This window comes from Nicotiana tomentosiformis, chromosome 11, assembly GCF_000390325.3.
Source record: "Nicotiana tomentosiformis chromosome 11, ASM39032v3, whole genome shotgun sequence".
Taxonomy (NCBI): domain Eukaryota; kingdom Viridiplantae; phylum Streptophyta; class Magnoliopsida; order Solanales; family Solanaceae; genus Nicotiana; species Nicotiana tomentosiformis.
The window spans coordinates 34376627-34403787 of record NC_090822.1 but is presented as its reverse complement, the minus strand read 5'-3'; the positions used below and the strand labels follow the sequence as shown (position 1 = coordinate 34403787).

Genomic DNA, 27161 nt, shown 5'->3' with positions numbered 1-27161 from the left:
AAATTAAAGTAGAAGAAGAATAAAACAAAAAGAAGGCAAAATTTACACATAGCGCTGGAGTTGGAAGTGGCACAAGGAAAAAAGGAAAAAGGAATGAAGATGTAGGTTATACATTAGGAAATTTGGATTAAAAAAAGAAAGTAAAGGATAAAATAGAATTATAAAGTATTAACTTAGGAAATAATTGAAAAGAAAAATAAAAAACAATCACAACACACCAAATCAGTTATTTCAAATAATAAAACTTTTAATTATTGCGGAACAATAAACTTTTCATCATTTAACAATATAATACAATAAAATACAACAATGCTCCGTCAAATCAAAACTGAGCTCAGGTCAACAATGCGCCATCAAATGAAAATTCATAGTATTCAAGTGAAAACATTCGACACAAGTGAATATGTCGGCTTAACCATAATAACCAAAAAGTATTGCGTACTATTTAGGAACTACAAGGAAACATTTTGAAAACGCACTCCAACTCTACTGCATCCCGCCGCTAGTTTTTATCTCCGGCGAGTGGGTGATGTTAAGGTGCCCAACGGCAGTAAGGACTCTGAGAAATCTGATGGAAAATCATTCTCACATTCCTTCTGCCCACCAAAAGGCCCATTTTCACTATAACCATACTGATTCTCCCAACTTCTCCCGATGGACTGCCAAGTTAGTAACTAAATTTCCCTTTCCTTAACACTTCACTTTTTTCCCTCTCCTTTTCACATTTTTTTGGCGTTTTCCTTTTTTGTTCTATTTAGTTCTTGAAAGAAAATTTAGTTGCTATTGTTAACAGCAAGATTCAAGCTGGGCTTTTTTTTAGCTGTATTCAAGATTGAATTTTGATAGTTCTATATTGCATTCAATCATGTGGGTTGTGTTTGATTCTTCGAATTTAGTTAGTTGTATTTAAGATTGAATTTTGGTAGTTCCATATTCGATTTAATTGCATTCAACAATGTGGATTGTGTTTGATTCTTCGAGTCAAGTTAGTTGTGTTCAAGATTGAATTTTGATAGTTCCATATATGATTTTATTGCATTCAACTATGTAGGTTGTGTTTGATTCTTCAAGTGGAGTTAGTTAAATTGCTGCTTCCACTATACTGCTACATTTTTCAGAGGATTTTGTCTAATGCTGGTTGCTGGGATGGGGTTTTAATTGTATAATTTTTTTATTTGTATGAAAATATGTAATAATGGTTATTCATATAGCTACGATTCTATAAATTATATGCAATTTAGCTAATGGCATATATTTGATTTGGTAGAGAATGTTACCAGTTCATGTATGCAAGGCCGTGGCACAAAGTTGTTGACTTTTATGCGGACATGGTGAAAGGCCACACTTCATTGTCAGGATTATTTGGAAAAGAGGTGCACACTGGCAAACTTTCCTGCTATGCTTAAACTGGTTGTTTGGGGAATCTATTTGTTGTATTTATTTATTGCTTTACTTACAAGTTTTTGGGAACGGGAATACTGTGAAGGACTTTCTCAAGAGGAGCTAAACTAAGCCTAATTTTCATAATTTTTTTTCCGATATAAGTTCAAATACTTTACGGGCGTGATACTGTCAAAACAAGTGCTTCTTTAAATCTTAAAAGCTTTCACTCATCTGGTTCAAAATGTTTGTCTTTCCTATGCAATTTTCTTCTTTCTTTTAATTATAAAAACTCACTGCCATATTAAAAGTTCTTTGTCATTTATTTCATTTGGAGTACTTATGCAAGTTCTCTACAATATTTAATGGTATACTACACTTATTATTTATATACTTATCTAGAAATTTCCACCGCAGACACAAGCTGAGCATGAAGATGCTGAAATTCGAGAGGATGAGAAATCCGAGGTAGTGAGTTTTCCAGTTAAAGATAGGGGCGGTAGGTGGGAGAGAGTAACTTTTAAGATTGTCCTTTCCTATCATGGAGGTTCTTTCGATGGATGGCAGAAGCAGCCTGGTCTGAATACCGTCCAAGGGTAAGTATTTTCTAACATGGACATTGATATCATCAATGGAGTGTCACATGCTCTATGGTCTATCATGAGTAAATGATAGTTTTTGACTTGGCATTCTTTTAGCAGCATACATGCTCTCAGTTACTTTATAGTTGTGCATGACACTGTCAATGGTTAAGTTCAAGTTGCTAGATTTGTTATGACATCTTGAATGAACAATTCTATATCTTCAGTAGTTGACTTTGTTTTGCATTTGTTCGGTTATCTTAGGGGGATATGGATATGCTATACCCTGCATCGGTAGTTGGTTTTCAAACTACATTCTTTTGGCAGATCCCTGCGGAGTTATATTGAAGGGATTCTGAATGATAAAAAAACAAGATGTAAAAAGAAAAAAACCATAGATCCTCATAGAAGACATCCAGTGAGAGAGCACCAGTAATTAGGTCATGCAGAAGACAGAGGTGGTGCTGGACTGCTGGCTGCCTTCTCTGGACTTTTAGTTTGTCTAATTGGTTCAGTGATAGTAGGTCCAAAGGGTTTGTTAGATAGTTATGTACATAATATGAATTAGTCATCGTCCCACATAGAATACGAGTATGATATGTATTGTATAAATATGGCTCATTGTATTATAATTAAACAAAATATCAATAATAGATTTTTCTCTAGGGCATTCTCACATGGTATCAAAGCCAGGCCCATACCAATAATTGTTACCGATGTTAGGCCCCCATTTATGTTGTCCACGCTCCAGTTTGCAGGCCTGGGCGTGAGGGGGGTGTTGAGTTGTCCCACATCGGTGGGATTTGAGGTCCTTGGTCTCCTTATATGGTCTTAGGCAATCCTCACCTCATAAGCTAGCTTTTGAGGTTGAGTTAGGCCCAAGGTCCATTTTTATCATGGTATCAAAGCAATCGTGAGAGATTTATCGCTGTGCATAAATTCTAGCGACTATGAGAAGAAAAATCAGTCAACCGGAAATCTTTTTCCGGTCGTCAGTGTTGTGCAAAAACCAACATCACCACGAATTAGATCGGCCTCCAGCGACCAACCCATAAAAAACATCTCCGTCAGAAGACCCTCCATGCGTTGCCGGAAGAAAAATTTCCGGCGAAGTTCCGATGGCGCGCGCCGGCGCATGGGCCGCCTTTCGGCCATTTTTTGGCGATGACTCTTCCGGACAGATTGTTCCCCTTGCGATTCCGAGCCTACCCATCCAATTTAAACCAAATTCCGACCACTTTCATATTTGTCTGGCATGAACAATGATTTATTCCGGCGTGAACAGTAATTTCTAGAAGTTTTTTTTTTTTTAATAATGACATTCGTATTAGAAGCCTTTGACTCACAATCCGTTAGATCCAATGCATTGAATCCAATCCAGATGGTTTCTTTGCCAGATTATATTGAAATCCTTCAGTACAAAGCATGTAAACAGACATCTTCAGGGATAACTTCCGTTCAAACAGATAGTAACGTGACTTGTGTCTCCCAATCTTCAACCTCTGAGTCTTGGGTCATTGATTTAGGTGCATCTGATCATATTTGTGGTAACAAATCTCTTTTCACTACTATTTCATGTTCTCAATCTCTCCCAACATTCACAATGGCCAACGGGTCTCAAACCCTAGCAACTGGAATAGGTCAAGCAAGTCCACTTCCTTCGTTATCTTTAGATTCAGTTCTTTATGTTTCCGTTAGTCCTTTTAATCTCATAGCCGTTAGTCGCTTAGCCAAAGCATTTAAATGCTCTGTTTTATTTCTTGATGACCTTATTTTTATACAGGAACGCAGTACAAGGCGGATCATTGGTACCGGGCGTGAATAAGATGGACTTTATTACCTTATCCTTGCAAAATCACATGGACTCACATCTTGTCTTCCTTCAATAACTTGTCCTGTCATTGATTCACCAGATTTATTACATAAACGGTTGGGACATCCTAATTTGTCAAAACTTCAGAAAATGGTACCTGGTTTATCTTACTTGTCCACTCTAGAGTGTGAGTCATGTCAGCTCGGTAAGCATACCCGTTCCCATTTCCCTCAGCGTCTTGATAATCGAGCAGAGTCACCTTTTACTTTAGTCCATTCCGATGTTTGGGGTCCTAGACGGGTCAGTTCTACCTTGGGATTCCGCTACTTTGTCAATTTCATTGATGATTATTCCAGGTGCACTTGGATATTTTTGATGAAAAATCGATTTGAGTTGTTTTCTATTTTCCAGACCTTCCACGCTGAATTCAAAATCAATTTGGAGTTTTTATCCGCACATTTCGTAGTGATAATGCCTTAGAGTATTTGTCTTCCCCATTTCAGCAGTTTATGAACTCTCATGGGATTATTCATCAAACATCTTATCCGTACACATCCCAACAAAATGGGGTAGCTGAAAGAAAGAATAGACATCTTATTGAAACTGCTCGTACCCTACTTATACAATCTCATGTTCCGTTGCGTTTTTTGGGGGATGCAGTTCTTACATCGTGCTATCTTATTAATCGTATGCCATCTTCAGTTATCCAGAATCAAGTTCCATTCTCTATCTTGTGTCCCCACTTACCTTTGTTCTCTCTTCCATCCAGTGTCTTTGGGAGCACGTGTGTTGTTCATAACCTTACTCTAGGAAAAGATAAGTTAGCTCCTCGTGCTCTTAAGTGCGTATTTTTGGGTTACTCGAGAACGCAAAAGGGATATCGATGCTATTCTCCTGACCTCAGGCGGTATCTTATGTCTGCTGATGTTACCTTCTTTGAAACCTAATCATACTTCACAGGTCCAGGTAATTACTTAGATATTTCTGAGGTGCTACCAATTCCATCTTTTGGAGATTCAGTCACTATCTCCCATTCATCTTCACCTACAACTCCATCTCCAGCTCCACCACCTATAGCTCCAGCTTCACTACCTACAGCTCCAGCTCCACCACCTATAGCTCCAGTTCCATCACCTATAGCTTTAGTTCCACTGCCTAGTCCAGTCCAACCTTCTACAGCTCCACCACTCCTGACATCATCGTCGTCCGCTATCAACATCAGGCCCAACTGATTCATGTCCTGCACCTGACCCTGCTAATACTACGGACTTGTCTCCTCTTAGTCAACCGATTGCACTCCGGAAAGGTATACGGTCCACACTTAATCCTAATCCCCATTATGTCGGTTTAAGTTACCCTTGTCTGTCATCACCCCAATGTACATTTGTATCATCTTTGTCATCTGTTTCCATCCCTAAGTCTACAGGTGAAGCACTGTCTCATCCAGGGTGGCGACATGCTATGATTGACGAGATGTTTGCTTTATATACGAGTGGTACTTGGGAGTTTGTTCCTTTTCCTTCGGGTAAATCGACTGTTGGTTGTCGTTGGATGTATTTAGTCAAAGTTGGTCCAGATGGCCAGGTTGATCGACTTAAGGCTCGTCTTGTTGTGAAAGGATATACTCAGATATTTGGGCTCGATTACAATGATACTTTCTCTCCCGTGACTAAAATAGCATCAGTCCGCCTTTTTCTATCCATGACTGCTGTTCGCTATTGGCATCTCTATCAGTTGGACATTAAGAATGCTTTTCTTCACGGTGACCTTGAGGATGAGGTTTATATGGAGCAACCACCTGGTTTTGTTGCTTAGGGGAGTCTAGTGGCCTTGTATGTCGGTTGCGTCGGTCCCTCTATGGTAAAGCAGTCTCGTCGAGCATGGTTTGGTAAGTTCAGCATAGTTATTCAAGAGTTTGGCATGACTCGTAGTGAAGCTGATCAATTTGTGTTTTATCGGCATTCTGCTTCAAATCTTAGTATTTATCTAGTGGTTTGTGTTGATGATATTGTTATTACCGGCAATGATCAGGATGGTATTACTAAGTTGAAGCAACATCTCTTTCTGTACTTTCCGACTAAGGATCTGGGCAGATTAAAGTATTTTCTAGGTATTGAGGTCGCTTAGTCTAGCTCAGGTATTGTTATCTCACAAAGGAAGTATGCCTTAGACATTCTTGAGGAGACATGAATGACAAGCTGTAGACCTGTTGACACTCCTATGGATCAGAATTCTAAACTTCTATCAGGACAGGGGGAGCCGCTTAGCGATCCTGCAAGATATAGGCGGCTAGTTGGTAAATTTAAATTACCTCACAGTGACTAGACCTGACATTTCCTTTCCAGTAAGTGTGTTGACTGGGCAGGATCACCTTCTGATAGACGTTCTCCGTCAGGATATTGTGTTTTAGTAGAGGAGGTAATTTGGTGTCTTGGAAGAGCAAGAAACAGAATGTGGTTGCTCGGTCTAGTGCAGAAGCAGAATATCGAGCAATGGCTGCGGCAACATGTGAGCTAGTTTGGATCAAACATTTGCTTAATGAGTTGAAATTTGGTGAGGTCAGCAAGATGGAACTTGTGTGTGATAACCAAGCTGCCCTTCATATTGCATCAAATCCGGTGTTCAATGAGAGAACTAAACACATTGATATTGACTCTCACTTCGTCAGAGAAAAGATACTCTCAGGAGATATTGCTACAAAGTTTGTGAAGTCGAATGATCAGCTTGCGGATATTTTCACCAAGTCCCTTACTGGTCCTTGTATTAGTTACATATGTAACAAGCTCGGTACATATGATTTGTATGCACCGGCTTGAGGGGGAGTTTAGATAGTTATGCACATAATATGAATTAGTCCTAGTCCCACATAGAATAGGAGTATGTTATGCATTGTATAAATATGGCTCATTGTATTATAATTAAACAGAATATCAATAATAGATTTTTCTCCGGTGCATTCTCACGGGGTTCTTCTGCAAAATTCTCATGCATGTATATGTAACGTGATAAGAGCTGATTTTATTTGAGATCAATCCAACTGATAACTTCTGTCGGTATGGCATTCATGTGTCTTGTACTCTGCTTTATTCAGATTGGTTGAAAGATCTCTAGGTCAGTTTGTTGATGAGAGGAAGGCTCAATTATTAAAAGATAAGAACTTACCATTAGAAGCATGCACTGTAGTTGCTGGGCGTACCGACAAGGGCGTTTCAGCCTCTCAACAAGTTTGTTCTTTCTGTAAGTCACCTAGCTTGGTCTACCATCCTTTCAGCTATATGATCAGTTTCCAATTTTCTCATTTTAATGGCCACTATTGTTATAAGGCATGATTGAACCCTGAAATTAGGTGCAGTATGCGCGGGGCACTTGTACTCACTTCAGTTGTGCTTTAGTGTAGACACCAAGGCGCTTTGGCGAGCGCGTCAGCGCCCATGAACTCCCTCTTGAACAGGGACATATTAATGGTTCAAAATTTTTAATGGATGATAATGATAGTGATTTGGTCATTGAATCTGATTTGGATACTTAAAACTTGCATTTATATTAGAAATTTAAAGTGATTTTTGAACTTGATTAACATGGTTACTATTCATTTGTTTTACTTAATTACAGTTTTTGCTAAATTTGTGTGTGTTTATTCTTGTATTTTTCTTGCATTGCAGATATATTTGAAATTTAGATTATTTCTTCGTTTGCTCCTTTCATCACTAAAGCACACACTTTAATCGCACTACATGCTTAAAGCTCTAGCATATCTCGGCACATTTCTATACTTTTCGCCTTGACAACACTATATCTTGATATCTGTATGATTTGTACTTTAATTTTTGATGTATCCTGTTTTTCTTTGTACTATGAAGGATATGATGTTGACTTTAGTTTAGCAGTTAAATTGAACTTAAAAAAGATGCAGTATACTGTCTTGTGAAGTTTGGATTGTGCAATCCCTCAATCTGTTAGGGGTCTTATTTTCACATTACTTTTTTCTCCTACTTCAGATCAAGAACGCCACTTGCCTGTTCATATGTTTTTAGATCGTTACTTCTCATGCTTCTGCTGCTACTAGTACTACTAGTCTAATACTACTACTAGTACTACTACCACCACCACCGCCGCCACCACCACCACTACTCCTACTGATGCGGTTGCTCCTGCTGCTGCCACGACTATTACTACTAAAAATGCCCTATACAAGTTGTAATCTCCTTTTAACTCTAAAAATACCCGCTGACCAAATATTCTTTTTGCATCTTTTGAGCCTCAAAACTTGAAAATCAGCCCTAAATTTGTTATGTCCCCGGCCCCATAGTAAGTCGGACAAACTTCAGCATCTTTCAGTCAATTGGCGATGCCAAATATTCCTCTTTGTGAGGGGTTGTTCTATAAAACAAATGTGTGGATTATCGATTCAAATGCATACCTATTTAAGAACTTAAACAATAAGGTTGAGTAAAATGACTAAAATGTATCGACTCTTTTACCAATAATACATTATTCTCCCAAAAATCATATGTTGGACACAACAGCTGAAGATCTGAACATATTAATATCAAAATGTTTATCCAAGATTGAAGAAGAGGAACTCTGAAACCCAGTAACAATGGCAAATTATTCCTTCTGGGCGATCTTTCTACAAAAAAGAATGTGGCTTATTTGCTGAATGCCTGCTAATTTAAAATGGTTAAAAAGCTTGAACTCTATTTTTTGATAAAGAAAGAAGTTTCATAGATGGCATCAAGAAGATGCATTAGGTACAAGAGAGAAAGTTAGCTCCGTTACATAAGAAGTTCCTATCATAAGTTCAGGGAGCTAACAATATCCAACAACTGATCAAAATTATTCATAAAAGACAAATTGCTCCAGCAAAAAAGATTGAGCTGCCATTTAGCTCTCAGAGAGTGACTTGAAGTTGAAACTCCATTAAAACATCTGCAGTACTTTCTGTCCAAACAACAAGATACCCAGTGTAGTCCCACAAGTGGGGTCTGGGGAGGGTAGAGTGTACGCAGACCTTACCCCTACCTTTAAGAAGGCACTTTCTGTCCAAACACACCCAAAAAATACTTGCAGGGATCATCTGCCAGCTTTTTTTTGATGGGTTTTCCAACTTTCCGTGAACTCCAGCTAACAAGTGCATTTTTGACATTCTCTGGCATAACTCAATAGAGTCCAAAAATTGAAAAGAACATGCTCCATAAGCCTGCTGTGATAGTACAGTGAAGAAATAAGTGACTGATGTTTTGTGCACTCTGTTGGCACATGTAGCATCTGTTTCCAAGCTGAAAGCCTCTCTTGATAAGGTTGTCCTGAGACATACCTTGTTCAGTGTTGCCCAGCAGAAGCAGATAACATTGGTTGGCAGCTTTGTCTTCCATATCAACTTCCATGGCCATGTATCAGTCATACCATCTGCTGAACAGAACGTTTATATTCTGAGTTAACAGTGTATAAACCACCACTGCTCCTACTCCACCTTATTCTGTGTATGTCTTGCATGTTCATTCTATTGTTTTCTATTTTGGCAAGAAGATCAAGAAGGTCATCAAGCTCCCAATCTTGCATGTTCCTCCTAAATTGAATATTCCAAGTGCCGTCACCTCTGTTATCTGCAATGTTTGAGTCTGGATCTCTGACAGTCTGAAAAGGCGCGGATAATCATCTTTGAGAGTGTTGTTGCCCATCCAGATGTCTTTCCAAAAGCTAATGTGCATTCCATTTCCAATCTTGAAAGTTGTGTTGTTGAAGAATTCAGCCCATAACTTGCTGATATGTGGCCACAAACTAACCCCTTGAGAGAGGATCTGTGAGGTTTAGTACACCAATGGTTATGTTTCCCATATTTAGCTGTAACTATTTCCTTCCAAAAACCAGGATCATCTTGGTTATATCTCCATAACCACTTCATCGCCATGCATTTGCTGTGGATTGCTAGATCTTTGATACCCAAGACACCTTGGTCTTCGGGTTTTCCATTTCACGAGATGGAATTTGTGGCTTTGGCTATTTCCTTCTCATAGAAAGTTCCTTCTGATCTTGTCTAGCTGTTTGAGAACCTTACAGGGGATGGGAAAAGGAGTCATAAATTAAGGATGCTGTCATAACACTGTTAATTAGTGCTAATCTGCCCCCCTAGAAAGATATTGCATTTGTCTGGTTGCTAGTCTTTTCTAGAATTTCTCTACAACCCCATTCTAGACTTGTATTGACTTGCTTTTGGCACCAAGTGGGAGTCCCAAATAAATTGTAGGAAAAGAGCCTATCCTACAACTCAAAATTGCTGCCAGCTCTCCCAGATTTGGAACATCATTTACTGGATAAATAGTGCTCATGAGCATGTTAATGTGCAGTCCAGATAATGACTCAAAGATTATCAGTGTTAGGTTAAGATGCAGTACTTGCGACTTTTCTGCTCCGCAGATGAAAAGCTTAAACTCTTTTAACCAATGGTACATTATTGTCTTATGAATAGTATCTTGGACTTGATTAAGAAAAGTTCCCAAATGTTTTTCCATTGAAACACTTGGATAAAGTTGGAGATGACTAGTTTGAGAAAATATTCAGCATAATCAGGTACAAGAATCCTCTTAAAAGTTAAAGAATTGAGAAGTTGAATAGCAACAAAATTTAGTGTGTCCAGTTGACCCTTTCCTTTGAACTTGGCAATGCCAATGGTGAAACTTACAAAGTTCACATTCAAAGGTTAGTTAATTAACACACTCTAAATACTTCTCATGCTAATTTTGGTTAAGGATATCATGCGCATAATCATAAAACCATGATTACATTTGTATCCAAAAAGCATGATATTCAACTTGTGAATCTTTTCCTTGTTATGTTTTTTCGAGATAAGTATATTGGTTCACTTCTATGTCTAGACACTTGGAGAAAGGACGTTAAACTTCAAGATGTACAAGATGCCATTGATAAAGCAGCACCAGGAAAGATCAGGGTAGTTTCTCTCACCAAGGTAACTGATTCTTTGGATTGTTGATTTTTTCAAGCGTGAAGATACAATTTGGTTTGTTCTCGTCTATTGGGGAAAAAATATTTCAATGTTTTTTTTGGTTAAATGCAGCTGTTACCATTTAGATTTTCTCTTATTTGGTGAATGCCCACTAAAATTTTGAAAGTAGCATTAAACCATTTATTATCCAAAGTCATGTGGAAAGCCCATTCTGGCTAAATAACTGTCTAATCCCGTGGGTAACTGATTGAGCTTCATGTAGTCTAGGGGCAAAATTGAGAACAAAAATATTCTTTCCATTTATGCGCGGGCACATACAAAAGACTGATAACAAGAAGAGAAGAAACTTACCCAAAAAAAAAAACGGAGAAGAGAAGCCCTCAACTGCCACATTTATGGTGATGACAGCATTAACTTTTGAGGAAGTGGAGTTGAAACTTGAAAGAACTAAGGAAAGATTTGGGAAGAGCATCCTTATTATTTATTTTATGTTGTGGGACAATTCTTCCAATCTGCTGTTCTGAACTTACCGGATCCTTTCTCCAAGATAACTAGGTCTTGTGCTTTCAAAAATGAATTTATTTGTTTGTTTTTTGTTTCCTTCTTCTCGACAGCTTGCATAATGTTCTCTTCATCACTGGTTCTATTCTGCTAAATGGTGATTTTAGTTCTGGGTATGAAAACGCGGGTTTCTTTGCTATCTATCCTTCTCCTTTTCACTAGTAGATTAAATCAGTAACTTCCATTTGCAAATAGTGGTTCCACTGCTGCCAAACTGTCATTTAAGAGGCTGACACTCACATTCATCAATCTGCGTTAGGATTTGGAGTTTGATTGGTAGGAATGGGTTTTGCAATTTGTGAATATAGTTTAATTGCAACCTTTTTGAGTTAATTGGGCATAATACACATGTGCATATTTCAGGCAATTTGGTTACAAAGAATCAGTATGTTCTGAAGGAAAAGCAACATCCACCTCTTCTGTAAAAATTAGATGTCTTTACTTGTTGAACTTATGAGTAGGATGCCTTGGAAATCATGCTGATAGCAATTTTGGGTTCTTAGGCCTCATTTGTTTGTACTTAACGGGGGTTCTTAGGCCTCATTTGTTTGTACTTAACGGGGGTCTGAATCTTAATCATTCAGATCTCAGACATTAAGTGCGTTTGTTTTTAAAGTCTGAATCTTAATTATTCATATCTTAATCATTAAGTATATTTATTTTTTTACTTCACAATCACTTAACGGGTCTGAATAGGTCTGTATGATTAAGATCCATAACAGAGACTTAATTTCATTAAGATGCTATCATCCATATTCATTATTAATTGTCACCACCGCCTACCATTATCAACTACCACCATGCCGCCACCACCACCACCATACTCAACCACCATCACCACCATCATCCTCAATCATAGCCGCCACCATAATTGACTACCACCACCCGCCATTCGCACCACTCTCACCACTATCATTCTCAACCACAACCACACATCCACCTCAACTGCCACAACTAACCACCCCATCACCATCAACAATCATAACCGACACTATCCATCATTATAAACTACCACCACCCACCACCACCTTCCTCAATCACAACTACTACCACTATCCGCCATTATTAACTATCACCACTCACCACCACCATCATCAATCATAAACGCCACCACTACTAATGTCACGACCCATTTTCTGAACAAGCCGTGACCGGCACCCGTTCACTAACTTGACCGAGCAAACCATTTGTGCTTACCAAATCTGTTATAACTTACAAACTTTATATGCAACAATGCAATACTTTAACCAAATACTTTTAATTAATTTGAGTATCTAAAATAACCAACTCCAAACTTTGTTCGTAGTAATTGCTGACATACTGCTAAGTTATTATCAAAAAATCTGAATCTTAACCAACCGACTGTGTCTATGAAGCCTCTACTGATAAACTGACGCACTGCTCAGGACATGAGATTGCCTGGCTAGTACTTCAAGTAAACAAAGAAATAACTAAATAAAGATGACTCAAAGGAATACTCCACGAACAAAAGCGGAGCTCACCAATAGCACTGGAAGAGAGGGAAGTCCTAACTCGTAGCCTGCTCACCTGCAAAACCGGCTCCTACGTTGTACCGCAGACCAACGTAGGTTCCCAAAAGAGAACGTCAGTACCATCCATTGTACTCAGTGAGTCTCAACGACAGGGGACAGAATCTTAATAAAATATACATTACAAGCAAAGATTCTAAATGCATGGAAAACATAAAGCTTTTAAGAACAATTCTACAATAATTGCGTAATAGCAGTTTATGAATATTCTAAAAGAAATTCTTTTCTTTTTCTTTCTTATAAAAGAAAATACTTCACTTTATACTTCGGGAGTTCTAACTATCCTGACTTATTTCTGTCTTAGTCACCGTGTGATCGGCACAGGTTCGATCCCAATCTGATCGAATAGGCCCAATCCACGAGGTGCCACTCGTTTCATGGTTCTCAGCGCTCATGTATCATACCTTAGCCTGGCTAAGTAAATTCTCAGCAACGAGACCCTCGGCTCGTGTGCTCCCTACTTTGGCACAAGTAGTTTCAGGAAGTCAACGCCTTGGTCAGAACCCTCGGCCTGGACGATGACCCCTTCTCAGAATAGAGGATACTCCCAAAAATCTTTTCTTTCTAAAACTTCTTCTTGTGACTTTTCAAGTCTAAATCTTTTCTGGAACATCCTATACATACTCATACTGGTATCCTTAAATGTAAAGCATGGCATAAGAATGAAATAAACATTCAAAAGTATTTCTAAAGATTCTTGCTTCTTCATGAATTTTCAACATGAAAATAGCATATAAGAATAACACAAAAATCTGAAAATTTATGCACATATATCATAATAAATCATCTAAATTTTAGCTAGAACAATTCTAAGTTAATAGGTACTCACTCACTCCAATTAAGTACATATTAACTCTTTTAAGCAATTCATCAAACACCTTGTATGCATGCTTTTTTGAGTTAAACCACTTTAGTAAAGAGTTATATCAACTCACCTCAAAACTGCTCGAGCCAATACGTAGGCCCAGTCCAATTTATACCCGTCAAACAATCCATTCTACAATAACCAGTGCATTTTAATCAATTTCAAAGTTTCACACCTAACATGGAATTTATTGTTGATACAAAGAAAGAAGGGAATTAACTATTCAATTCTTACCTACTACTATTGTAGGATAATTGACAATAGGAAATTTTATATACCTGAGTTCAAGAATTAGTGGTTTGTAAAGAAACCTAGAATTTTGGTTGTCGGCGTGAAAAGTTCGCTGACTTCTGCCTCGGTTTCTTGAGCAATATGAATGTCTACTTCTGTTTTCCCAAGGCTTTTACGTCTTTTGCCTGCCAAGGGCCCTTTATGGGCTTTAGGCTTGTCACGCGACTTTTATTTTTTGGGGGCTTTCTCTTTTTTTTTTTTTTTTTTTGTTTTGACTAAACTAGTATTTAATTATACCCACTGTTAATAATTAATAATATTAAATTTATTAATATTTCCCTAATTGTATATCCAATTATTTATAAATAGAGAAGTAAATCAAAAGTCAATCACAAGGGTTTAAGTCCGTAATAGAAGTATAATTTTTTTATGTACTCAAGATAAGATAAAAAAATTAAATTCTATATTTAGCATGTGTTGAAACTTTTATAGATTTGAGGAGTGTTACAACTAATCACCACTAGCTACTACCCTGAACCACCACCGTCAACCATACCTACCACCAACCACCGCCTCTAGTCGATATTCACAAGCACCACCGTTAGCCATCACCACCAGCAACTACTATATTTAAAAAAAATAAATATTTTATTGATAGAATATTAGATTAAATAGTATTTCATTTGAATTTTATGTTTATTAATTTTCAAATAAAGATAAATTTTATTCATTTAGATATTAAAAATCAAACAGTCTTAATCATTTAGTATTCAGATCTTAATACGCATCTTAATATTCAGATGTGTATTCAGATTTAGATGTCTTAATCTTAATACACATCTTGATATTCAGATGTGTATTCAGATTCAGACGTCTTAATCTTAAAAAAACAAATGAGGCCTTAGACTCCCTGCATAGTTTAAGGCGATTCAACCTATCTTTTTGTACAAAGGAAGCACCTACTTGGTGCTAAAGAAATCAATAGATTTTTTGTTTTACTTTATTAAAAAAAGGCGTACTACCATCTGCACAACATCAGTTATACCTTCCTTTTTCCTTTTTATCTGTGGATTAGGTGTAACGAAAATAAATTTTTCTTGCAATAGGTATCACGAGATTTTCATCCCAACTTCTCTGCAAAATGGAGACACTATTTGTATATATTCCCTATTGATGTATTAAATGGAGAGCAAGATGGTCAAATCTGGATCAACAGTTGCACTGATGTTAATCAACAGAATGAATGTGATAAAAGTGCGATTGAAGAAAGTAATGTAGATGTAATGGATGATGACAATGACGAGCTGGTGCATGGAAACAAACCAACCATGCTTGAAGTAAGCAAGGTTAACCGGCTTTTAGGTCATCTTGAAGGAAAGCTTTTATCTTACAAAATGTTTGCACGAGATCTTAAAGCTTCAAGGAACACGTAAGTGTTGTTTTCCCATTATGGTACTTTACTTCTTTTAGCAATGATTCTTTATCCCTTATCTATATATTATTAAAAGGAGAGGAAAAAGCCCTCTCCTTAAGCCCAGTGGCGGCCTAGAAAAAAGCCACATGACATTTATTATTGTTTTTGAATTTAAATATTTATAAAATAATAAAATAAAATATTTTATAATAAAAAACGAACATTAAAAAAAAAGCCGTCCATTCAAATTGGAGAGTAGTTTCAAGTTGGAGTTTTTAAATTATTTTAAAGGTTTTTATTTTAAAATTAAAAATTAGAAAAAATAAAAAAACTGCCAATTCAAAATTTCTTTGTTTTTCTAATAATTTTTGTTTTTATTTTTAAAAATAAAAAGTTTATTTATTCAGAAAATATCTATATCTTTATTTATATATTATTAAAAGGAGAGGAAAAAGCCCTCTCCTTAAGCCAAGTGGCGGCCTAAAAAAAGATGCATGGCATAAGTAGTTAATAATTAGTTATTTAGTTAATAATTAGTTATTGATTATTATTTTTGAATTTAAATATTTATAAGATAATAAAAAAAAAATTGTAATAAAAAACGAAAATTAAAAAAAAAAACTGTCCAATCAAATTAGAGAGTAGTTTCAAGTTGGAGTTTTTAAATTATTTTAAAATAAAAAAACTAAAATTAGAAAAAATAGAAAAACCGCCAATTCAAAATTTCTTTGTTTTTCTAACAATTTGTGTTTTTATTTTTAAAAATAAAAAGTTTATTTCTTCAGAAAATATTATTGAGAATAATATAATAAAATAAAAAATAAAAAATATATATCTTCTATTATATCTTCTATTATATTATAAAAAGAATGTAGTAGACAAAAATATTAAATAAAGTAATATGCTAATAAAAGTTTCTATTAACAATGCAATAATACTAAATATTGGATAATAGAATATAGAAAAATATAGAACAAAAAAGTTATTCAATGACTATATAAGTCCCTTTAATTTAATACAGATTTTATTATTGGGTATATCATATTGACACATAAGATGACAATTGAAATTTATTAATACGATCTAATATGTTCAAACAAGTCCGATCACAAGTTAATTTAATTAATATTTTTAATATTGATCGTGCATCGCGCGGGTACGACTACTGGTTACACTAAATAACAGATGAAATTAAATTCTGTTGATCTTCAACATATCCGTTCAGTTTGACATCTAAATCTCTCATTCTAGATGTTTAATGAACGACTAGTACTACTGAGATTTTTGTATATGGAGTTGAAACAGAGAGAACACCAAAAATGATATCATGCACGTATGCACTGTATTATTGTTATTCTTGTTGTTGTCATCATCATCATTTAATAACACCTGCAATAATATTCTAAGTTGCTCGGACTCGGGTGCGGATCTAGAGGTCGGATCCTTTGAGATGTAAGTTTTAAGATTCGGGGATGCGGATCCTAGTACGGATACGGGTGCGGGATCCGGCTAAAAATAATTCAAAAAAATAAAAATATGAAAATATCTCTAAATTATGAGAAATTTTGTGGAATACTTACATTTAGCTTGTGAAGTGTGAATTTCTTTTTTATTCTCAAGTTGTATATAAGTAAATGATTGATTTCCTAGATAAGGTATGCTATTTTCTTCAAATTTACCTTAGTTTTGGTTCTGATTTCGAGAATCAAATTGTATCTCATTTCGAATTTTTCCGTCCGTCGTGGTCAAGGTACCCAAAATTGTTTGACTAGATCCGATATGGATCCCATACCCACACACATACTGGTGTCGTGTCGACACGGGTGCGGCACCTAAACTGCCTTGTCGGAGCAACCTAGATAATATCAGAAATTATTACTAACAGTAATACCATTTTTATTGTACTCCACCGGTCCCAATTTATATGTCATACTTCCCTTTTTAGTCTGTCCCAAAACGAATGTCATACTTATTTAGAAACAATTTTACTTTAAACTTCCTACTTTACTCTTAATGAGATGATTTATAGTTACAAATATACAAGACTGAAGTTAATTCAGTTCAATTATGATGAGGGGTCTTCAATTAAATTGTCGAGACAAGAGGCACCATCTACATCAAATCATTTTAGCTTCGGATCATTGATCATGTCCCTAGAAAAGTAAATAAACTCAATAAAGAAAGAAAAGAAATGTGTATGTTCATGATTTTCCAGCACCAAGCCATAGAAGTAGGCATGTTCAGCTATAAAGTTAGATTTCACATTGTATTCATACTTAATTGTTGACTGATCACCAGATTTTTGTATCTTTATGAATGTAACAGTGGTCCACCAACAGAGTGTTTTATCTTCCATGCTAGAGCTATTGAAACCTCAATACCATGTGTAAAGGTATCAAACAGTTACTACTAAGCTTGTCGGTTTCGCTGTTTTAAATTGTGGATGTTCACATGCTTCTTGTTGAGAACATGTCATATGCATGAAATTCCATGTTCCTTCATCTGAATAACTTATAGAAGTCTCCTTTACTGTAGTGTGGTTTAGAAATACAGTGAATAGCGCGTCTATATATGTTAAACTTATCGATCAACTATGAGCAAGTTCTTAACTAAAGGCTTTTGAAGGTAGATTATCATTTCTTTAGAACAAGGTATCATGAAGAACATTGTTGATTAAAAGTTTTGTGTATACATCTGTAAAGCCGTTCCATTTGACTTTTTGCGAAGGTTTTTTTGTGTTTAATGACTTCTAACAACAAGCTGTGTCCTTCCGTCTGATGCTTGGTTTGGAGGAAGAGATTCGCGACTAATTTTTGGATTCTTGTATTTAGGAACAAGATAATAGATCATCAGGATCCACAAAGAAAAAAATAAGAAGGCGCCAGAACATTTGGGATGCCCTTTCTTCATGTGAGAGCGATACCAGAGGATTCTAGGATTTAGTTGTAAACCGCTTTCTAGGAATAAGCATTTCCTACTGCTTAGCAGCCACTAATGCTTGTATTAGGGTAGGCTGTCTACATCACAGGGTTGCGGCCCTTCCCCGGACCCTGTGTCAATATGGGATGCTTTGTGCACCAGACTGCCTTTTTATTTTTTTATTTTTATATTAGAATATCAAGCACAAGAAAGGGGTGAAAAAGAAAAGAAAAAGGAATTGGAACGAGGAATCGATGAACAAAACATTGCATTGTTGTCTAATAAAGAGTCACTTTGAGTAGAGGTACTTGGATGTTACTCTGCAAAACAAGGAAGGTAATATGGATTGAGGCACAAGGGACCTTCTGCATAGATAATTTTGGCATTCTGGAATTCTTCATGGAACATGTGGTGTGCTGGAATATTTACAGTTTTGGTATGTGTTTGTGTGTATAATGGAGAACTTGCAGCTTGGTTCATTTTGCACGAGGATGATTTTTATGAACATTATGAATACATGTTTATTTTTGTTTCGCTTTGATGATTGAGCTGAGAGGTTGAAAAAATGCACTGTCTGCATGCACATGGGCAACTGTATATGGTGTGGAGCGTGTTTGGAATTAAATGGGTGATTCCCGTCATATATGCCCTTATGATGGGAATTCAAAAGGAAGAGGCAGCGAAGGCGAGCAAGTGAAGTAGCTTGTTTGGCACTTATGTTAAAATAAGATTAGTAGTAACTTTTCTGTCTTTCTGTATATTAGAGGACCACATCTTTTAGGTTCTCATTTGTTGTATACACCTTGTATGCGTGGATTTCCCTTTTACATCAACAAACTTTTAATTTCATCAATATTGAAAAGTTTCTAACTCATTAGTGTCTAAGAGTATGCCGAATAACCCTAAAATATTGTCAAACTTACATCATAAAAATGCCTTACTTGGTTTCCATGTGATATTATTATCAGTTACATTGTGAATTAAAGATGGGAGTTAGTTTAAGAATTTGAGTACTTATTTTATATAATTTTTTCTTCATTTCTGATCCTTTTCTTTTTCTCCATCATAGATCCTATATATCTGTGCTGCTTAGTTGTCTGCATAAGCTGTTGGATTCAAAGTGCTTTAGATATCTGATCTGATTGATGTGCAGTTAAATTGCCATTATTTCACTAAGAATCCTTTTCTTTTCTTGTACTGAAATTGTAGGACGGGAGTGATATGAAGACGATGTGCATTGAGTTGATTGCTAACCGTTTCTTGCGGAGGGTATGGAAAGTTGATGTGATAGGATAATATATTCTTCTACTTCTACTCCATCCTACTTTGCCTATACTCTTATACTTGATGTCCTTTGAACTGTTGAAAGCATTTGCGATCACTTGCTGCTATGTTTTGCAGATGGTTCGTGTTCTTGTGGCAACAGCGATTAGGGAAGCAGCTGCTGGAGCCGATGACGATGCCTTGCTGAAGCTGATGGATGCCACGTGTAGGCGTGCCACTGCTCCACCTGCTCCACCCGATGGTCTTTGCATGGTCGATGTAGGTTATACAGATTACGATAGAAGAAACTGCCTGATTCCTTAATACAACCAATTGTACCATTTTTCTTTTTTTCTCTTGTAATACCTTGGAACTTCAGATACAATGTTTTTTTTCTTTTAGCTAGTCCAATAACAATGACAACTTTGTCTTTTTGGAAACAATTTAGTCTCATAATACTCATGACATATTTAGGATCACAAGTTTTAAAAATAAGACTTAGTGAGTAATACTTTTTTAGAACCTTAATACAGCATGGATCTTTACTTTTATTTATTTTTAAATAATTATTACTTCCTTCCCAACAGTACCAATCCAACATATATAGTAATTAACTTACGTGGAGTAAGCTTAGTCAGATTCTTTTCACCGAGCTGATTTCATTTTTTTTCTTGAAATCATAACATATAGGAGTGTATAATATATAGTATGTATATAATCAAGAAAAGGAAAGAAACCAGTATTGCGCGTAGATAGTTCATACAACCAATTATAGTATTACATATACTTGTAGTTTCTTTGTCTGTTGTAAGATGTATATTTTTTCTTTCTTCCTATCAACGTATAAACATTTAAATGCTGAAAATAAAATATGCGGGAAGTTCTGAAACCAACGACAACCTCGGGGGGTGATTGACTGCTGTTAAAGATGGTCGAAATTCAAAGGGTAAAGCGTAGTTTTATGAGGGAATTAGCAAGAAATAGAGGACTCTGTCAACTTGACATTCTCCACTTCACATTTGTCCATTTTTCCAACTACCTCTCAAACTTCTTCCTCTTGTGTTTTCCCCTGCATGTACACAAAACATTCTATTCCATTCTCCTTCCACCTTTTCTTTTGGCCTCAAAACTCCATAAAGGTAGCATTCTTTCATTTGTAGGAGCCCTTTGAGAGGGCGCGCACCTGCAAGTGCGCGCACCAGTAACAAAATTAAGCCAACTATAAATTCTATATGCAAAAATGGCACAAACTACACAAAAAAACTACAAAATCAAAAACAAAAAACATCTTCCCTTCCTCTTCGTTATCGCGTTTTTACTAGCATTTGTCACCACCCCATCAGAGGGGAAATTATCAGAAGCTGAGATTCTGCTCAAGTTTAGTCAATCTTTAAAATATGATGGCAACCCCTTTTCAACTTGGAATGCCAATGTACCACCTTGCGTCAAAGGGAATAATAAGCCTAATTGGAATAGTCTTTTTTGTGAAGGTGGTATGGTTTATGGTTTGAATCTTGAAAATCTTGGTTTAAGTGGTACCCTTGATGTGGACACGTTAAAAGAGCTGCCTAATTTGAGGACCATAAGTGTATTGAGTAATAATTTTGAAGGGTCTTTGCCACCTTTGAATAAACTAACTGCATTAAAAAGTGCTTATTTTTCAAACAATAAATTCTCTGGGCCAATTGATGGCAAGACTTTTGAAGGGATGAATTCGTTAAAGAAGCTTCACCTAGCAAATAATCAATTTACAGGACAACTCCCTCCCATATTCGGTGAATTGCCAAAGCTCGTGGAGTTGAATGTACAAAATAATAAGTTTGAGGGTCCAATTCCTTCTTCCCTTTCTCGTCTATATTTTTCTGCTTTTCAAGGTAAGGGATCTCTTTATTATTTTAAGTTCTTAATCTTACATTTCTCTACTCCTTCAGGCAGGGGTAAGGTCTGCGTACACACTATCCTTTCCAGACCCCACTAATGAGATTTTACTGGGTTATTGTTGTTGTTGAATCTTACATTTGTAATTGTGTGCATATTTCCTTATTAAGGTATTTTTTTAAAACATTCAATGGGTTGTTGTAGTATTTGAAAAATGATCATAATTAGTTATGCATTAAATTATTTGTAGCCTTTATCTTGTAATGCATATTTGTTTTGGTTGTTGTTGTGCAAACATGCATGCAACACATGAAAAGATTAGAAATCAATATATTTTCTTTAGAAATTCGTTTTGCTATACCAGATTTAGTCGCTTCATTTCCTATTAACACTACAGAACTTTTTTAAGTATGAGCTAGTAAAACAAATCATATTGTTTCTTATTAGGACGTCTTAACTAGAGATGTATACATGCAAATTTATGTTATCTTACGATCCAAGATCATCATACCCTTTGGTTTTCATAACCAAAACATTACTCTAGAAAGTTTACAAGAAGATCAAATAAATAAGAGATAATACGAGAACGTCCTCTAGTAGGGATAATTGAGGAGAGTTATCTTTCGTCAACGACATTAACATAAAACATTAGAAATAGATAAATAGGGCTTAAATTTCTTTCTATTTCTTTTTAACTAAATTTTCTTGCTTCCTTATTAACAGGAAATGATGGTCTATGTGGTCCACCTTTAACAAAATCATGCAATGAAGAGGCACCAAAAAAGCAAGAATCATCTTCTGTTTGGAAGATTGCCCTTATCGTCGTGGTGGTTGTTGCAGTTATAGGTCTAATTGCCATTGTACTCATAACTCGTCGCAAGAAAAATAATTCCCAACGGGAAGTTACTCTAGGATCATCAAATTTATCACCAACAACTCATGAACCAAAACTCGCTTCAGTTGATCTAAACAAAATGGAACAAGGCCAAGCTGCTGCATCTCCTGATCGTTCCAACGATGGCAAAAGAGCTGAACAAGGACAAAAGCTTTTGTTCTTGAAAGATGACATTGAGAAATTTGACTTGCCAGATTTATTAAAGGCCTCAGCTGAAGTATTGGGCAGTGGTGTGTTTGGTTCAACTTATAAAGCTGCACTTAGCACTGGTCCTGTTATGGTTGTTAAGAGGTTTAGACATATGAATAAAGTCGGTAAGGAAGACTTCCATGAGCATATGAGAAGACTTGGCAGATTGAGTCATAAGAACTTGCTTCCTGTTCTGGCTTTCTACTATAGGAAAGAGGAGAAACTTCTGGTCTTTGAATACGTAAACAATGTCAGCCTTGCCGTTTATCTTCATGGTATCTTACTCTATACTCTCTTCTAATCCATATTTCTCGGTTTCAGATTATTTGAACCTATTACAACTTAGAGAGTCAAACAAGGTTTTCTTTGATCATATTTTTTCTCAAATATTTTGAATTGTTAACTATTCAAACCCCACTTACACTCTACCATCCCCAAACCCCACTTATGGGAATACATTGGGTATGTTGTTGTTATGTTGAATTGTTAACTATTGTGGCGTATAATACTTTTTATATAGTTTCTGAATATGTTAATTGTATCTCAAAAATTTGAAAATCTTATGTTGTATTCAAATCGAAAATTTGTCAGCTTGATCTTTGTATTTTAAACTATGTCATCTAAAGTGAAATAGAGGGGATATTATACTAAAAGTATATATTTACTCTTTTTAGCAAGTACTGTCTCTTGTTTTTTTAGGTCAGTAAACACTCTTATTATGTGCGATTGCCTGTAGTTATTCTTTAAATGATGTAAAATTGTAAAATAATTTTTATACTATGAGTGTATCTTCATGATGTGTGTATGATTCTTTATATGATAGTTGTGCATTGATTGTGATTGTTCAGGCAATAGCAAATCACGTGGGAACCAAAGCTTGGATTGGCCAACTCGTTTGAAAATTGTAAAAGGCGTAGCCAAAGGAGTTTTGTACCTCTACAATGAGCTACCAAGCTTAACTGCACCTCATGGTCACCTCAAGTCCTCAAATGTCCTTCTAACTGAAACCTTTGAGCCAGTTCTCACAGATTACGCCTTACTACCAGTCGTAAATATCGAACATGCTCAAGAACATATGATCTCATACAAAGCACCAGAGTACAAGCAATCTGGCAAAATCAACAGGAAAACTGATGTTTGGACACTTGGTATGTTGATCCTAGAAATCTTGACTGGGAAATTTCCTTCAAATCTTTTAGGCAAGGGGAGTCATGACACCGATGATTTGGCGAGTTGGGTAAACTCTGTTCTTGGAGAGGATTCATCAAAAGAAGAGGTGTTTGATAAGGAAATGAAAGGAACACAAGATTGTGAGGGTGAAATGATGAAGCTTTTGAAGGTTGGTTTGAGTTGTTGTGAGGCTGATGTGGAGAAAAGATGGGATATAAAAGAGGCTGTGGAGAAAATTGAGGAAGTAAAAGAGAAAGGTGCTGCAGGGGATGGTGATTTCTTCTCCTCTGTTGATGCAAGTGATGAAACTGACATGCATAATTCAAGATGAATAATTCAAGATGAATAATTCAATAATATTCAAGTGTATAGGGGTTTTTGATGATTTTCTTGGATGCATGCATGCATGACTACTGGGGTTATATGATTTTTTTTCATGGTGGAGAATCAATTGAGTCACCATGTGGGGTTACTACAAAAACCAAAAGAGAAAAAAGAAAATTAAGAGATAGAAAAATGAAGTACTTAATTTTTGTTTTAATTACATGTAAATTTGTCATTCTTGAATCTATAGTCTAGGTGTGTTTCTTCTTTTATGTTCTTCATCAAGCTTATTTGGGATTATTACTTTATATTGCTATCTATAAATAAATAAACTATATGTTGTATATAAGAAATTTTGAAGACATCTCATTCATGTTTTTCATTTAATTAGGTTGCCTAATTGAAGATTCTTCCATGTGCTTTGCATTGCTCTAATTAATATACGGAACTATTACACTATCTTGAGATGCAGAAATGGTTAATAGAAAATTTGACAGGAGGAAAAATGAAACGGTCTAAGTAGAGGCTAAAATCTGCCCTACGGTTAATTACAAAGTGAGTTTTATCGCGATGTACGTAAAGTAAAGACGAATAATATTAAATAGCAGATAGCGTAAAATAGAGAGAAGAGTGAATATTCTAATTGATAGTTTTCGATTCCGCGTAGTACAATGCTGCCTCCAGGAAGGTTCGGTCGTAGCTAAGCTAACAACTATGTATGTAGTACGAAGATACAAGTTGTGAGCTCTTAAGAGGCTCTACAATGAAAATTATGATATTTACAAGTGTTTAGACAAGAAAAGTAAAGTCTAGTACTTGGCTGAGAGCTTGTCGAGAGGATGTTGAGGGGAGTTGAAGTAAGTTGGAATGCAAACTATTAGAAATCTGACCTATTGAGACGGTTCACTTGCAACAGTTATAAAACCGTTACATTAGAAATCTATGGCCACAATTACAACCGTTCCATAATCATCCCAGTGTTGTTGGAACAAATACAAAATGAACTGTCACAATAGAGATATATGTTGACAGCGGAAGATACAATGAAATCAATGGAATTCGACCTAGGGTTTACTGTGTTTAGAGGAGAGAGAAGAGAGATTTTATTTGAAGCTTCTGGAGAATAGAAAATGAATAATCCGTTCAATACAATGTGTAACTAAACCTATATAGTTAACCCGGAAGTCCAACTAAGCCCAAAATCACTAAACTGAACAAAACAGAAAATTAAATACATTTGGGCTCAACCCAGTACAAATAAAAAGAGGATATTAAATCCATGACTAAGTAATTCCAATACCCCCCTTCAAGTTGGAGGGGGAGAACACCCCCAACTTGAAAAGAAGATCATGATGAGCAGCTCCAACCAAGTCCTCGGTGAAGATATCCGTGAGCTGAGTAGAGGAAGATGTATGCAACAGATGAATGAGGCCCTCAACAAGCTTGGCTCGAACAAGATGGCAATCCAACTCAATATGTTTAGTGCGCTCATGGAAAACTGGATTCTTTGCAATGTGAATGGCAGCATGGCTGTCACAAAATAAGGGAACATAAGGACAACTGACTCCCAAATCCAAAAGAAGCCTATGCAGGCAAGTAAGTTTACCAACAACCTTACTCATAGCCCTATACTCAGCCTCAACAGAAGAAATCGACACCACAAGCTGTTTCTTAGACTTCCAGCCAACCAGACTACCCCCCAACAAGACACAAAACCTAGTGACAGACTTCCTGGTGTCAGGGCATGCAACCCAGTCACTATCACAATAAGCAGCCACAAAAAGATTAGGAGAATTATTGAAAAAATACCAAAATCAGCAGTACCCTGCAGGTATTTTAAGAGATGGAGAGCTGCCTCAAGATGGGGTAGGCAAGGAGACTGCATAAACTGAGACAAGTGCTGGACAACAAAGGTGATGTCAGGCCTTGTATTAGTAAGAAAATTGAGATTGCCCACCAATGACCTGTAAACTTCAGGTTTAGGGAGAGGAGTGTCCTCCTTGGCTTTAAGCTTAGAATTCAAAGGGAGAGGACAGACCACAGAAGCAATATCTGAACAGTGAAACTCCAAGAGAAGATAATGACCAAATTTCTTCTGATGCAAAAGAACCCCAGAATCTGAATATAACACCTCAATGCCTAGAAAGTAACTGAGGGAACCAAGATCTTTTATCTTAAATTGAGCATCAAGGAAAGACTTCAAAGAAGAAATCTCAGCAGAATTAGTCCCAGTAAGGATAATATAATCCATATAATCTGCAAGCACTACAATAGAGTCCCTAGAAACTCTAGTGAAGAGAGAGTAGTCATTAAGGAAATGATGGTAGCCTCTAGAAGAAAGAGCCTGGGAGACATGGCATACCACTGCCTGGAGGCCTGCCTAAGCCCATAAAGGGACTTGTGAAGTCTGCATACCAACTGGCCATAACTGAAAAGGGGAGTAACAGAGTAACCAGGGGGCAACCTCATGAACACCTCCTCATCAAGGTCACCATACAAAAAAGTATTGTTGACATCAAATTGGAAGAGAGGCCAATACTTCTTGACAACTACTGCAACCACTGTCTTAATAGTGGACATCTTTACCACAGAGGAGAAGGTCTCATTAAAATCAATCCCCTCAACTTGTGTATTACCCCCGACAATCAATCTAGCCTTATACCTTTTAATAGTACCATCAACCCTATGTTTGATTTTGTACACCCACTTATAAGGGCTTCTTACTAGGAGGCAAGTCAACAATGGACCAAGTGCCATTGGCCTCCAAGGCTGCAAACTCAGCTCTCATGGCATCCTGCCACTCAGGCACAGAAGCAGTTTGAGAGTAGGAGGATGACTCAAACACAGGAGGAACTGAGGTAGAAGGAGAGGAAGAGACAAAAAGAGGAAGATGATGAAAGTAGAAGCTGGCAAACATAATCAGAGAGATATCCATGAGGATTATGGGAACTAGAAGACTTCCTGAGAGGGACAACACTAGGAAGAGCAGAAATATAAGAGGAAGAAAGATGAGGTGGAGGGATATGAGAAAGAGGAGAAGGAAAAACAAGAGAAGAAGGAGAGGGAGAATAGGAGAACGATGAACATAAGCAGAAACTTGAGAAGTGGAGCTGGGAGGTTCAGAGAAACAATCATCAAAAACAAAGGAAAAGGTAAAAGTATAA

At 36.5% G+C, this 27161-nt stretch overlaps 2 protein-coding genes across 3 annotated transcripts; both read left to right on the top strand.

The window, feature by feature from the left end:
* The first annotated feature begins 391 nt into the window (after nucleotides 1-391).
* Nucleotides 392-20069, top strand: LOC104104357 (uncharacterized). Of its 2 annotated transcripts, XM_009612422.4 has the most exons (9): nucleotides 392-666; nucleotides 1268-1373; nucleotides 1798-1976; nucleotides 6866-7011; nucleotides 10650-10741; nucleotides 15052-15374; nucleotides 17685-17751; nucleotides 19488-19547; nucleotides 19680-20069. In XM_009612422.4, exons 1-9 carry the CDS (start codon nucleotides 530-532, stop codon nucleotides 19863-19865), a joined length of 1296 nt encoding a protein of 431 aa, XP_009610717.1. In that variant the 5' UTR covers nucleotides 392-529; the 3' UTR covers nucleotides 19866-20069. The 2 variants fall into 2 exon arrangements, with proteins under 2 accessions (XP_009610717.1, XP_018629026.1); XM_018773510.3 differs by lacking the exon at nucleotides 19488-19547.
* Nucleotides 20070-20590: 521 nt separating this feature from the next.
* On the top strand, nucleotides 20591-24350 carry LOC104104358 (pollen receptor-like kinase 1). Its single transcript, XM_009612424.4, has 3 exons — nucleotides 20591-21415; nucleotides 22143-22778; nucleotides 23352-24350. The coding sequence occupies exons 1-3, from the start codon at nucleotides 20782-20784 to the stop codon at nucleotides 24002-24004; spliced, it is 1923 nt and encodes a 640-aa protein (XP_009610719.1). The 5' UTR covers nucleotides 20591-20781; the 3' UTR covers nucleotides 24005-24350.
* The last annotated feature ends 2811 nt before the right edge of the window (nucleotides 24351-27161 follow it).